Source organism: Sipha flava, unplaced genomic scaffold (genome assembly GCF_003268045.1).
Source record: "Sipha flava isolate LNK unplaced genomic scaffold, YSA_version1 45_pilon_pilon, whole genome shotgun sequence".
NCBI lineage: Eukaryota > Metazoa > Arthropoda > Insecta > Hemiptera > Aphididae > Sipha > Sipha flava.
Window position 1 is genome coordinate 1,661,123 of NW_020273227.1, and position 15,003 is coordinate 1,676,125.

At 26.7% G+C, this 15,003-nt stretch overlaps 1 protein-coding gene across 2 annotated transcripts; it reads left to right on the forward strand.

Moving 5' to 3' along the window:
* Positions 1-552: 552 nt before the first annotated feature.
* LOC112689622 (longitudinals lacking protein, isoforms F/I/K/T-like) lies at positions 553-12,979 on the forward strand. Of its 2 annotated transcripts, none has more exons than XM_025563417.1 (4): positions 553-1,841; positions 10,319-11,105; positions 11,264-11,320; positions 11,390-12,979. In XM_025563417.1, the coding sequence occupies exons 1-4, from the start codon at positions 1,656-1,658 to the stop codon at positions 11,641-11,643; spliced, it is 1,284 nt and encodes a 427-aa protein (XP_025419202.1). In that variant the 5' UTR covers positions 553-1,655; the 3' UTR covers positions 11,644-12,979. The 2 variants fall into 2 exon arrangements, with proteins under 2 accessions (XP_025419202.1, XP_025419203.1); XM_025563418.1 differs by having other exon boundaries at positions 565-1,841; positions 11,402-12,978.
* The last annotated feature ends 2,024 nt before the right edge of the window (positions 12,980-15,003 follow it).

Genomic DNA, 15,003 nt, shown 5'->3' on the forward strand with positions numbered 1-15,003 from the left:
GTCCGTTTCGACCGCGGCGTAAACAAACCGTCGTCTCCGAACTTTCCAAACGTTTCGGCGCCTCAGTGTGACCGGCCCACGAAACGCCGCCGTTCCCACCGGTTGCCGCTTTGTACCGCGGGCACACTGCGCGAGCGCGCGCGTTTCCTCGACGGCGACGACCGGATAACAGTGAAACAATTCCCCGTGTACGATTATTTTCATTATTACCATTATATTGTCGTAACGCGATGCGCGACGACCGAGCCGCGCCATCATCCCCTACCACCCGGTCCCGCACTAATTAACATTGGCCGCCGCCGATCATTAATAAAATCTCAATTACGCGCGCGCACGCTCGCACTGATAACGAAACCATTTTTACCGTGTGCACAGCGTGCGTACGCGAGATCCAAATATTGGCCCCCGCCGGGTGCCGTGTACAAATACCGGCGTCGTCGACGTTGCGGTACCTACGCGCGTTAGAAACGTAAACATTATTCGGCCAGATAAAAGCGACGGGGAACGAACAAGTCTCGACCGCGGCGGAACGCGACGGTCCGGATCGCCGGCGCCGTCGCCACTGTCGGCCGTCCGAAATTACCGTGCAAACTTTCAAAGTTGGCACTGCCGAAAAAAAAAAAACTTTATTGTCCATTACGATTTTTGTTGTCTCGGTTCCGTCTCGTTATTATTTTTTTTTCAAATTTTTTTCTCGTGCATCCCGATCCCCTCGTCCCGCCGCCACCGCCCACCGTACCCGGCGCCGCCGTTCCAGTCCGAACCCTCCGCGTCCCCACCCCCACCCGATTACCCGGTACGCGCAGCGCACCGCACGCACACACGCGCGCACGCACACCAATATTTCGGTAAAAACGCGACGGCTCAACACCACACCGGAGTGGCGATGCGATGGTATGTTTGAATTTCGTTACGCCGCGTTTCAGTGTGAAAATTTCTCTTTGTCCCACAGCGCTGCTTTCGCCGCTGCCGCCGCCGCCGCCGCCACCGCCGTTGAAAAACGGGACCGTCGTAGCCGACGCTTTTGTCGCCGCACACTTTAGTGGTTTTATTTAGCTCGTCGTGTCCGCCGCGCGACGTTTCATGTACAGACTACAATTCTACCACAATAAATACAATTAATAATAGTAATAATAATAACAATAATAATAATTTATTATTTACGACACAATATTACGATTGCATTAAGATTAAAGTACAATATTATAACATTTAGTAGGTTTTAATTTTTATTTTTCCCGAATTGTTCGTGTTACCATTGACTTTCATTTCGCGTCGGTGCGGTTTGATTTTTTTTTTTTTTCTTAAAAATTATTTTCCAAATTTTTGCAATTTAGCGTGGCGAACTCGTGCGTGTTTTTTGCGTGTGTGTGCGTGCGGAGCGTTTACACTACTGTCCGGCTCGAGCGCGTGTGTGTAGTGTTCGATTGTGTGTGTATGTGTATGTGCGTGTGTGTGCGTGTGGTGTGCACAACAGGTCGTCTTCGCGTCGGTTCCTCTCGTCGTGGTCGCATCGTGTTCAAGTGAACTGAATACCGAAACCATCACCTCACGCAGCGTTTGTTTGTTGTTTTTTTTTTTCTGGCCAGGCGTTATCGTCTGGTCGTTGCCGCAAGTTGTGTACGATTACGACGAGACCCGCTCGGGCCGTCGCCATGGATCACCAGCAGCAGCAGCAGCAACAGTTCTGCCTGCGGTGGAACAACCATCAGAACACTTTGATCTCGGTATTCGACAGCTTGCTGGAGAGCGGATCGCTGGTGGATTGCGCCCTGGCCGCTGAGGGACAGTATATGAACGCGCACAAAGTCGTCCTGTCCGCCTGCAGCCCTTATTTCGCGGTAAATAAAGTCACCCGTAAAATCTACCTACATAACCCTTTTGTGTATCGCGTGTTCACCACCGTTGACGGCCTGTATATTTCGCTGGTGGTGACCACGTTTTGCGCTTAACCACATTCCATATGTTTCACGCCGCCGCCGCCGTTGCGTTTTCGTGGTTTTATAACACGAGGCACCTGTTGAATGTGCTTAAAAAGACACGGTCAGAAAGTACGTCTACCCAGACATCCGTTTTCCTCAATGAACTCCTTTTTCTTTGGTGATAATGACAAATTATTTTTTTACAATGCCCAAAATTTTCTGTTGAATATTTCTCGGTTTTCGCCAATGTGCTTTTTTTCAATCTGATGTAATTTAGATACATTTTCGTCATATATCATATCCGGTTACATCACTGTTCCTCTCTCTAATCCAGCCAATTTGGTCCTTCAATACTGTATGCTCATGTATAATATCAATAACCACTTATTGTTTGAATATGGCAGTTTAAAATCAAACTAACTTAAATCTTTATCATAATCGTAGTAACGGTTAAATAGCACTATTGCTTGTGTTTACATATTGTAGCAGCTTGGTAATGAGCGAATCAGTTCATTTATACTCAATCAATCAATCATTTCAGCTGAGTTGTTAATTAGTTTTATTACCACAATTGGTATGAATTCAATATTCAAAGTCTATTCATGGCCATCTTATTTTAATCTTTTTAACTATCTGAAATAGGTTAAATGAAAAATACTTAGTATGGGTTATAAATATTATTACCCTAATTTTCTAATTAGAAAGATAACACAATGAAAAATACGTTCCATTTAATTTGACATAATATTATGTATGTATGAATGATATTACAAATTAATATTTAAAATGAAATAGATCCAATTGAATATTATCTTTTAAAGGTTATCAAGGTGATAATTAAATTTAGCTTTCTGTTTTACAGTAAGTACCTTTTTGGTTATAATGTATCTCTAACTAAATTGATTTTAGTTTTAATTGAAGTGTTTTTACTAGATAAAATAATTTTTAGTACATTATATTAAAACTATTGTGTACCTATCCATTTTTAAGAATCAACTAAATATTTTAATTAATTTATACATATTTTATATATTTAAGTACTTATTTTATTTAAATCTGGTAATGTTTAAATAACATTAATATTTGAAAAATTTCTCTATTGACTTATTAACATGCATTTACTATAGAAAGCCCGAATCATCTACACAGATTAATTATGTAATTAAGTCTGGTTGGATTTGTTTAAAACTTGTTTTAAAAATATAGGTAGGCAAGGTTGATTGCATAGAGTTTTGATATGTAAAAATTCATCAAAATCCGGGTCAAAATCTCATTTCTAAGTTCTTCAGTTATTATTTCAATTACTTATAGATTTTTAACTTGTTTATTAGTTTTTTAAGTTATTTATATTTCTTTGTAATGTTATGTTACGTTAAATATGTAACTAATATAGAACTTGTATGTATATCCACTAAAAATAAAAATAAAAAAATGTACTAAATATGCATTTGTAGCTAAAAAAACTTTTTAAATATATCAATTAAACAAATATGATAATAAAATATTTATTAACTTTCAGTATCTAAAATTCAAAACATATTAAGTTACATAATTAATTTTCTTGCAATAAAGTAAGGTAAATACCGAGGTAAATACATTGTTATATTATGATAAAATGGTTTTGTAATGTTTTCAAATCTGTAGTTATGTCTTGTTTAGAAGGAGATTTTTATATCGTGGATAATTTCTTTCTACCCCTACTAATCTTATTGTAGCATATTTGAAAGATGACACATAAACATTATAAAATTAATTTTATAGTTACTTTAAATATTTCATTTATTTAAATTATTTTTAAAGTAGTTTATAAATGTACTGAAATATGCATTTATATTCTTAAAATCACATATTATGCATTTCAAATTAAAATACATAAATTATGCAAAGTAAAAATTTGGTAGAACAATCAAATTAATCAAAATAATATAATTTGTGTCTATGCTAGTATTAATTTGGATTTATAGAAAAAATATTTAATTTCATAAACATCTGAACATTTCTAATATAATTCTTTATTATCTATGTTTTACTTGATTTTGTTGTTTAAATTTTTTTAATTTATGAATTTATTTTTGTTTCTATAAATGCTGTTAAAACGGTTTTATGTTATGATCAGTTTTTGTTTAACAACAAATTATCATTTAGTATTTGGATAATATTATTTAATTGATTTTTAATTATATTAACTGAACTCTATTATTATTTATTTCTAAATTGTTTGATGAATCTTACAGAGTTACTTTTATTTTGTATGTTGACTCTCTTTGACTGCTTATATCTTTGGGTTTCAATTATAGATTAAGTACCTAATGCTGAAATCAAAGTTAAAAATTATACATTTAAATTATCCATTAAATTTAGATAATGTAACTTTAAACCACAGCAATAAAATATTATTGCTGTAATATTTAATATTTGATCTAGGTATAGCTTTTTTCTTTTCTTTTTCCTTTTTAGCATTTTCTAATATTTTAATAAGAATAAATTATCCAGAATATTCTTTAAAATAAATATAACAAATAATTAATGTATTAAAATTGTTTATTTTATTCTATATAACTTATAATGCTGAATTTGTTAGTCAGACTATTCTTTTAAAAAGTATTATAATATATTATATTTTATTCTATTGAAAAAAATTTGATTTTAAAATAACTTTCTTTTATAATAAAGAGAAAATTAATTTTTTTTGCACTAGGGTCTTAAGATTAAAATAAGTTGTTAACGTTATATTAAAATAATTTTTTATTGATGTATTTCCTATTTTCGCTATTGTTTTTATTCAGTATTTTCATAAATAAATTCAAATAATTATGGTTATTTTAATATTCTTTAAACTATACTAAATACAATCTACATACCAGTTCATGCTAATAACTATAAAATACACATCTTAATTAAATTCTCAAATGAACTTTCAATTTGAGTTTATTTAAATTTAAAAAAAAATTAACAGTTATAAATGGTTTTACTATACACATTTTATGAATAATGTATTTTGTGTGATAGTATTATTGTTAATGTTTGGTTTCTAATTTTTTTTTTTTACTATTGAGATGACATAATTTTATAGATTATTTTAAAATTTAATCGGTTAATTTTAAAATAAAAATGAGATCAATAGTTATATACTTAAATAAATATTTAGTTGCAATCAGCTTTATGATTGTATTATAATTATATTTTAAATGAATATTTTAATGGATATTATAATATAATAAAATGTCATGTTTAAATTAATATAGTATCAATATGTTGGTAAGTAAGTGCAAATATTTATTATTAAATTATGGGTATTGTGTTTTAAATAGACAAATTTAACTAAACTTCATAACTAGTTTATAAATATTGGTTTATTAGTATAATTCTAATAATGTATTTTTTTATTAAGAAATAAATATTTTTCAAATTTTTCTGTTGATATTTTTGAATTTGTCACTGTAGAACATTGGTCATAAAAAACATAGTTGTTTAATAAATTTAGTGTTCATCATATTATGATTTTTATTTTGGGGAAACAATTATGTTTAATATTATTTTTAGTTAATACACGGAAACCACTATTTAAAAAAATAGGATTTTCCAAATTATATTAAAAAAATATATAATTGGATTAATTAATATATAAATTATTATAGTATATAAAAGTATTAGATAAACTTGGGAATTTATCCTTTCAAATGAGTGTATAAACTTTTTCATTCCTAAAGCCAAATTTATGTTGTTATTTTATCTCAGAAATCAAGCTTTATGAATCTTATGTTTTCTTGTTATATTCATCTTTATTGTCACTTTCTTTCATTAAAATTACTTCATAAAAAAAATGCTTTTTTAAATTGTTGTGATGATGCTATCAGTGTAAAATTAGTAAAAAATAGTTATTTTAAATTGTAGATGAGAATTATTTGCATAGAATTCAAGCATGCTCATGAAATAACACAAAATTAGTCTTCTGCCCAAAATTAAGTATCTTTCAACTTAACTGACATTACAATGAAGCCACTCATATGAGACCAGTTTATAAATAGAAATTATGTTTCTAATATCATACCACTTATCAGATCTCATTTTGTCTTGTTTTTAGTCATTGATATCTAAATATTGTGTGACACTCAAACTGTTGATAGTTTGATAGTTTTTAAATTGATAACAATTTAATAATCATATTTAAGTAAACTAACTTTTAATCCAATTTAATATGTAAACATTATTTTTTTCTTTAACTTTATAACCGGATGTATATGTTTTAATTGTTTATTGAATGAATGATATTCATGAAAGAGAATATTTTTGTATTAAAATTTGATTGATTATAGATTAAGTTAATAGTAGTTAATGTACTTTAATTACTACTGAACTATTAATTATATGAAATTTCAATTTTATTTGATGATTATATGTTAAACATCTTTAACTATTTTATGTTTTAAATTTGTGTCCCTAATAAGTTAATAGAATGAAAGATAATGTTAAATTAAAGAAAGCTTCAGATTTAATGAAGTTATCAATGTTAAGTGTTTTTTTTAAGGGTTTTGCCTAAAATTAATGCATGACGATCAGCTCCATAAAAAATATTTTAAATTTATGACTTTCCTTATTACTGATTATATATAATATTGTTGGATTCCATCTTTTTAATTTTTTAAAAATTTAGTAACTATAGTACTAAAACAATTTTATTTGTTATCAGGATTTAGTGATAAATTATTTTTTTTTAAAATATGCACTTAGTTATTATGTGTGATTACCAACAGGAGGCATTTCCATCTGAGAGTCATAATTATGATAATAATTTAAAACTATATAGTTATTAATAATATAGCTTTCCTGGAGTATCATGAATAATTATTCAACCTGTATACTATCATTTTGTCAAAGTGGATAACAATGACAATCAATTTCCAATAATTTGATTTTAATCATTTAGTTAATTTTTGGTAAAAGTAATATTTATATTTTGATTAAATTTATATTTTTAATAATTTTGTGTATTATATGAGTATATGACAATGAAATTGAAAAATAATACATTTTTAATTTGATCAATGAATTAATTAAAAATCTAATTCTGAGTTACTTTTTTATTATATAAGATATGATTTTACTGCTATTTTATTTGTAAAGTTTTTAAACATATTTTTTTCTTTTATCAAAGTATTTAATATTATAATTCAAATCGATAAATTGATTATTAGACCTTTTTCTATTAGATTAAAAATTTTTGAATGATTATTAAGGTAATTATTCTTTACGAAGATAAATTATATTTATATTTCATCAGTTTATGTAAAAATAAAATTGATAGTTCAGATTATAAAGTTCATGAACATTGAACAATTGATCCAAGAATTGATCTTTACTTATACATGATTTTCAATTTCACTCAGTTCGTATAAAAGTAAAGTTGGTATTTTTTTATAGATATGTCTTGAATTGCTAGACCATTTATTTCATAGGTGTTACATATAATTATCAAATTAAGAAATATTTTTTAATTTGGTAAAAATACCTAAGTATAATTTTATTAAAAAAATTTAACAAATATAAATGTAAATAGAATGAATTCCATAAATATATAAATTTATAACTTAAGATTAATTCTATTTCTGTAACTAAGTACTTAACATAAAGTTGATTTTAATTTTGTTACTGATATTCTAAATTCATTGAATTGATAAATTTACTGTTATGAGTTTTTTTTTATGAGTTTCTTTTAATACATTTGATATTATATCTCAATGAATGTATTTTGTAATTTTGTTAGTGTTTTCAATAATTCAATTTACAAATATTTGTCAATTATTTCTTAATTTAGTTTAAAATACTATTTTGTAATAACAGTATTTGTTTTATTATTTATCATTCAACAAATTATTCATCCATTTGCTATAAACATAAACACTTGATTTTTTATTAGAAATAATATTATTTTTTTTACTTATTGAAAATACTGATGTTTACATTTTTTTGTCTTTAAATGTTTTCCAGAATCTATAATTGTTAAAAGGTCATAAAAAGTTTCTTTAGAAGATAACCATTTAGATATTTTATTATATATTAATGTTCAATGGATGTAATTAACGTGTAGATAATTTATATAACTTACAATATTTGTTTTAATATTTACTCATAATGTATAGTTGAAATTGTTTATTTTACATGTAGAATGTTAACTTATATATTATTTTTTTAATATTCGGTAAGTATGGAGATGTATTTAATAAGCATTTATCTTAATAGTATTTTTCATCTTTTTTACAATTACATTTTGGTATTATTATATTATTTTATCTTATCAACTTCATTTTGTATTATTTTGTGTTTGAAAAATGCTTGTAACATTTCTTGATGTTATAACATATTTATTTCAATATTTGTATCTGAATATGTCATTAATTTTAAGGTTTAGTAAAAACAGTTTCTGCATTATTTTAGAAGTCAAGTTAGAATAGCAATCATTTTCTTGTCATGGTTCACAAAATTCTATGCTTATATTATATACCTATTGTACTGTAAATGTTATCAAAATATAATTTTGGTTATTTTTAATCTTCTCAAAAGACCACTCATATTTTCCAATATTTTGGAATTTGCACCTACTATATGCTATAATTCACTTCTCTTCTTTTATAATTTTTCAATTTTCTTTTCTTTTATCAAATACTTAATTTATTTTAATTAAATACATATTTTTATTTGCAAAATGTATGTAAGTAGTTACAGGGTTATAATAATATGTATTGGATAATAAAATAAAAATGTAGGTGTAGTAGCGAATAATGGCTGGAAGTATTTTTAATATGAATTAAATACCATAATCTTACAATAATTATTTATGTTATAAATTAATTTTTTTAAATTTAAATTACTAATGATCTTATATTTATGTCTTACTAGAACTATTTTCATTTTATCAGTTTGATTTTAAATAAACTAATTCTGTGAAAATCCTGTTGGAAACTATTATATAACTGTTTAGCCTCATCTCATTATTGCCTTTCTATTTTCCATTCACTGATTTGGTACATCCAACTTAAAGTGTACTGTCAATTATAATAGAAGGCACATAAAAAAAAAAGTGGCCTAGATATTTTTTTATGCAAGAAAATTATGTTTATTTAGATATTTTCATTTTTTTTATAATACATTTTTTTTGAAAACAATATTTGTATTTATATTGCTTACGTTATATATTTATTTAATAAAATTTAACTGTAGAATTAATCAAATTCGATTATTTTGATTTTTTTCAAAAGTATGTATAAAAATAAATTTTTTAAGGAATTTTTAAATATAATATAAAAAAGAAAATAATATGTCACACAATAGGCAATAAATGTGTAGGGTATTATATATTGTTTTGTGTATATATGAGGAGAAATTAGCTCATACTTTTTTTTTCTTGTTCCGGTAGACTATTGAGTAAATGACATTATTCAGACAGCTGTCTGATACACTTTGTCAACTTGACCTCTTTTATTAAATACCATTAGCAAACTATGTGAATTATTATTTAATAATAGCCTACCTACTATGTTATAGGCTTCAATAAAAATGTCTCATGACTTATCGTTAGACCATTTTATCTATGTATTTAATTTTAAGTAAATTACTTTGAACAGAGTAATTATTTTTACTATCATGTTAAATGAAATTAGTAGTATTTAAATTAGTTCTTATAATTTATTTTGCATATTGTATAATTTCTATGAGATGCCATGAAGTTAATTAAAGACAATAATTTTAAATCAAAATTGTACAACCTTAATTTAGTGTATGAGCTTCTTGCTTATAAAATATTCGTATTATAATTATTTAAAGGAATTGAAATATATTAAATAATTGAAGTTGATTATCATAAGTAAGTTTATAGCAAGTATTTTTGTTTAATTAGTAAATGTTATAAATTGTGATGAAAGTATTGGTATACCATAAAAATTGATTAAATTTATTCTTTCATTTTGTTGAACATTCTTCAAAGTTATCTCTTTATTTAATAATATAACTTTTATTCCTATTAATATAAATACATCTTATAGCTAGGGTCTTAAATTTCAAGTTAGATATTATACTTATCATCAACTAAATCATTGTTAGGGAATCTGTTAATTTTACTTAATTATGCTGTGTATAAAACATATCCATGTGCCAATGAATCTATGTATAACATGAATACTCTAGGTTTTTTTATAATTTTAAAATGTTTACAAAAAATTAATTTTGACTTGTTCAATTTAAAGTCTAATATTTATAGATTAAAATTATAAATTATTTTTGATAATGCTTAATAATTAATGTACAATTAAATACACAGCAGGTTTAAATGAACATAATGTTAAATATTTTTTTATAAGTGTTATCTATTATTGATTTTTATATATATTTTTTTATTTTAGATGCTATTAAATCAACATTTTGACAAATATCCGGTGCTTATACTTAAAGATGTAACATATCAAGAACTGCGGTCTATGATGGATTATATGTATCGCGGTGAAGTGAATATTACTCAAGAACAACTTGGATCATTCCTGAAAGCAGCAGAATCACTGCAAATTAAAGGACTTTCTGAAAGTAGTGGTCGATCTGATCGAAAATTAGATACTCGAAAAAATTCAACTAGAAATATTTCACCAGGACTGCCAAAAAAGTCTGTTACTCCTAAAGTTTCTGATGGCGCTTTTGATCCATCCATGACCGTTCCACCTCTACCACCACAAACCATTGTACCTACTATACCAAATACTAAAAGACGTAAATTAGTACAACCAGTGAAAAACTTTAGTAGTCTTGTGGTATCACCAGTTAATCCAAGTCGTACTAATGCTAATAATTTAGATGTAAATAATACACCAAATCCCACTGCACCCAGTTTAGCTGGTGAGGGTAAGGCAAATATACCATCTCCTCCAATCATTCCTAAACCTGTGGTAGAATCTGCAAGTGTTAAATCCGAAGAGGAGACACCTGATGTAAATGGTGTATTAATTGAAGATAAAGAAGATAATAAATTTTGGCCTTCTAGCGGTTCAATAAATGAGATAAAACTTGAAAAAACAGATACAGAAGAAGATGCTAGTGAGAGTGATAATAATGCCCATAGTGATGTATGTACAACAAGCACAACTGTTTCCACCATTACAACATCACAAATTAATATGACCAATTTCCGTCCTGAAGAAGGTAAAATACATTTTTACATTGAAGTTAAAAGTTTTTGAGATGTTAATATTCATTTTTTAATTTACTATTATACTGATGTATTGTAATTAAAATAAATTCTTTTGTTATTAATAGAAAAAATTATGTTTAATGCTTAATTTTATAAATATTTGTTTTAGGTATGGAACTTACTGAATATGGAGGTATGAATATACCACCAAATATGCAGGATCAAGGTATTTTTAACGACTTTGTCTGTTGGACATTTGTCGATTATGTAAGTTAATAAAAAATATTTATTACAGCATTTCCCTTAGGTTCTTTATGGTGGAAAAACTTTGAACAAAACTCCAAATATGTGCGCACAACTCAAGCAAATCCATTCAGTTGTCAGCATTGTGGCAAGAGATACCGATGGAAGAGTACACTGAAACGTCATGAAGTATTTGAATGTGGAGGTAAAGAGCCAGTTCATCGTTGTCCTCATTGTGAATATCGGGCTAAACAAAGTGGTAATTTAAGGGTGCACATACGCAAGTATCACACAGCGTTAGAGTAAGTTCCTAGATGCGTCACAACATCCATTTTAAAAGTTGGAGTAGTTAAAGCTCTAACTTTTTATTTTTAATTTTTTTATTATTATTACTTTTAAAATAAACTTCATATTTGCTCATTGTTGTGATTTCATGGAAACTTCATCAATCAGGGTTCAGTATTAGCTTTTTCAAATTATTGAATAAAATGAAACATTTTCCTAACTTGTTTGAACAAATAATTTTAAGGCTCAATATCAATCCGAGTTGATTATTTTGATTTTATTGTAAAATGTTCTTAATACATTTATTAACTTAATATTGTTTCCTAAACGTTGGAATTTAATGTATATTTTTAATATTGTCCTCATTATATGACCAAACAAAACATCTGGTGTTCTATGTTATTTGCATGTGTCTTATATTTAGGAATTTTTTTATTTATGTAATTGTAGGACAGTGTGCGTATTATTTGATATTATAATTAATATTATGTATGCAGTATTTAAGAATTAACCGCGACACTTGTTCCTAAAATATATGAAATTACACAGACGTATAATTTAGATGTAAATTAAGTATAAGTTTTTTAGTATTAACTAGTTTTTAAGTGTTAGTACTTAAGTGAATTAATAATTAGTAAGTACGAATTTCAAAGCTCATGAATTGTTTAACTCTATGTGATAAAATATTGTTTTTTCTTTTTTTTTTATCAATGTTTTATTATTATTATTTTTTTTTTTTACGGGTATACCTCACTATGAGCTTCCAAAGTGCCTTATATATACACATGTGATTTTTGAATTTTACTTAAACTACAGTTTCAGATAATATTTTTAAATCTAAAATAATATGTACAACTAGTGTCTTCCAAATGTTTGTTGTATTTTCAGATTTACATGTTTTTGATTTTTATTTATGTGTGCTTTGTTATATGTTAGGTTTGTATTTTTATATGATGGACAAAACTGATATTGTCTATAGATTACCATTGTAATATGTCGGATTAAAATTGAACAAATTCTACTCTAATGAGCAAATGTTAAAGATAGTACAATTGAGTATTAGGGTAGGAACAATATTATATGAATTTGCTCATGCAGACAAATGTTAGGATTTAAAAAAAATATATATTGACTGTTTATTTACTACGGGTTTTCAACTAATGCACTCTATAGTTTAAATAACATAACAAAAACAAAATACATACTACTATTTTTCCATGACAATAATTATTTATGTTATATAATATATATTTAAATATATATTCCATCTGACTGAATTAGATCGATCTGACTATTTACAATGTTTATTATTGTATTTTTGTGTTAATAATGGGCATTTTCCTTGATTTATAATATTTACCATCATACATTTTTTTTTTTTTTTTTTTTGTATACGTTTATATTATGATTTTTTTTAATGGTAATCAGGTTAGGAATATGGTAAGTGCCCTATTTTTTTTTTTTTATACATTTTATATGATGAATTATACTTAAGACTAATTTTGTTAACTATTAATTTTTTGTATTATTAAGTATTTGTGTTGGATTTATAATATTATTCGCTTTTTTATGAATCTATTATAATTTTTTAGGTATCTACTTATTCAATTTTGCTATGAAATAAACACGTAAATATACCTATGAAACTTATATGTGCGATTATTATTTTTATTTGTATTAAAAAAAAAAAACGCAAATAATTAATTGAATAGCAGTTTTGCCATGGTAAGTTCAATAAAACGAAATTCAAAATAATCATCTTATATTTATGACTACAACAATCTCGTCGGTCTAGTTATGAATTTATGATGTTTTGAAAAGCAGACGAATGTGCGTGTGTATGGTACATGCACAAAGTATAATAGGTGAATAATAATATATTATCAATTTATACGGTTTTGCGATGTATTTACGATTTCACTACAGGTTTGAGCGTATCTGAAATGAGGAAAGCTATATAAGCTTGTACCGGCCACGTATTTTTTCTTTGACCGAAACGAATTGCAATTGTTCACGGTTTGGTCATTTGCGATTTGAAATTTTATTAAAGGCAGAAAAAAAAACAATAGTTCTACGATTGATGATGAATTAAGAGGTTACGTGCGAATTCGAACAAAAAAGATGTATTATATGATCTATTGTCTCGATTTTTATGTTGCCCTTAATCCGTTAAATTTATGAATATCAAAAACCTTCCGTCGAGTATGATTTCTTTTTAAATAACAAAACTTAACGCCCCGAATTCCTTTATATTAACATTTACTAATAATGCAGACCGGCGATTTATAAAATATATTCTAGAAGTTAATGATCCATACCATAATATTCTTTTACTGACATGTAAAACAAAATATTTATAAAACATGAAAAAGTATTCACTTTACAATAATTTTAGTTTCAGAAATGTATTTAGTAAGTTTAATTAAAAATAGACGACTTGTATAATTAGGAAAATTTAAATTTAAACCAACGGGATTTATTCAAGTGAAGCACCTATTGGCCAGAATTGATTATGCTGTCCTTGGTTAATTTTGTTTTTTGTCACAAATTTAATTTTTACAAATAATATGAAAACCAACATAAAACTGCCCAATGTTAATCAGTCTAATATACATGGTTGATTATTATTTATTATCTACCGGTTGTGATTAAGGTATTTTTTTATAACAAGTTTCGTATACATAGTATTTATGTAAAACTAAACAATTGGGGTTCCATTAAACGAATCTAATTACCCCATTTAAAAGTTCAAAACTTTAAATACCTAGTATAATTAAAACTTAGTCATGTACTATTTTTATTACAAGATTTGACATTTGAATAAAATGAGTTTTTTGCACTATATGTACGTACTTACTACTTTAGATATACGTATTATGTTGGTACAGTGTGGTGAAACTTGATGGCAAATCAACGGTTTATATAGTTTTGATTTGATCATATTTATTTCCAATTTAATCCCATTCTCGTTGAAACTATTTACTTTCCATAAATTTCGTAAAATGTTTCGTTTCTACACGTAGACATTGATTTCATTTTGAAAGTCATAATATACACTATGGCATTATCACATTAAATAATGAATAATAAAATGTTTTCTTTACGTATATATTACAATATTTTATATAATCCAACAGTTAATATTATGAAACGTAAAAATGAAATTTAATCTTAGCGTAAATGTCTTTAAATGCTCTTATTTTTTGTGGTATATCTGTTAAATTTGAATTAGAAAATCATTCAATAGAGCACATTATAAACATATATTATTAGTTTAACAGTGCCGAATCCAATCCAAACTTTGAGTTAACCATGCATGTCTATTCTAAATAATAGTTTTTTTTTATTTTTTTGGAAAAAATATATTTTATTAGTATCATA

Coding starts and splice junctions, on each gene's coding strand:
- LOC112689622 (XM_025563417.1), top strand. CDS start 1,656: ATGGATCACCAGCAGCAGCAGCAGCAACAGTTCTGCCTGCGGTGGAAC. Junction 1,842..10,318: donor CCTGCAGCCCTTATTTCGCG/GTAAATAAAGTC, acceptor TTTTTATTTTAG/ATGCTATTAAATCAACATTT. Junction 11,321..11,389: donor ACCAAATATGCAGGATCAAG/GTATTTTTAACG, acceptor TATTTATTACAG/CATTTCCCTTAGGTTCTTTA.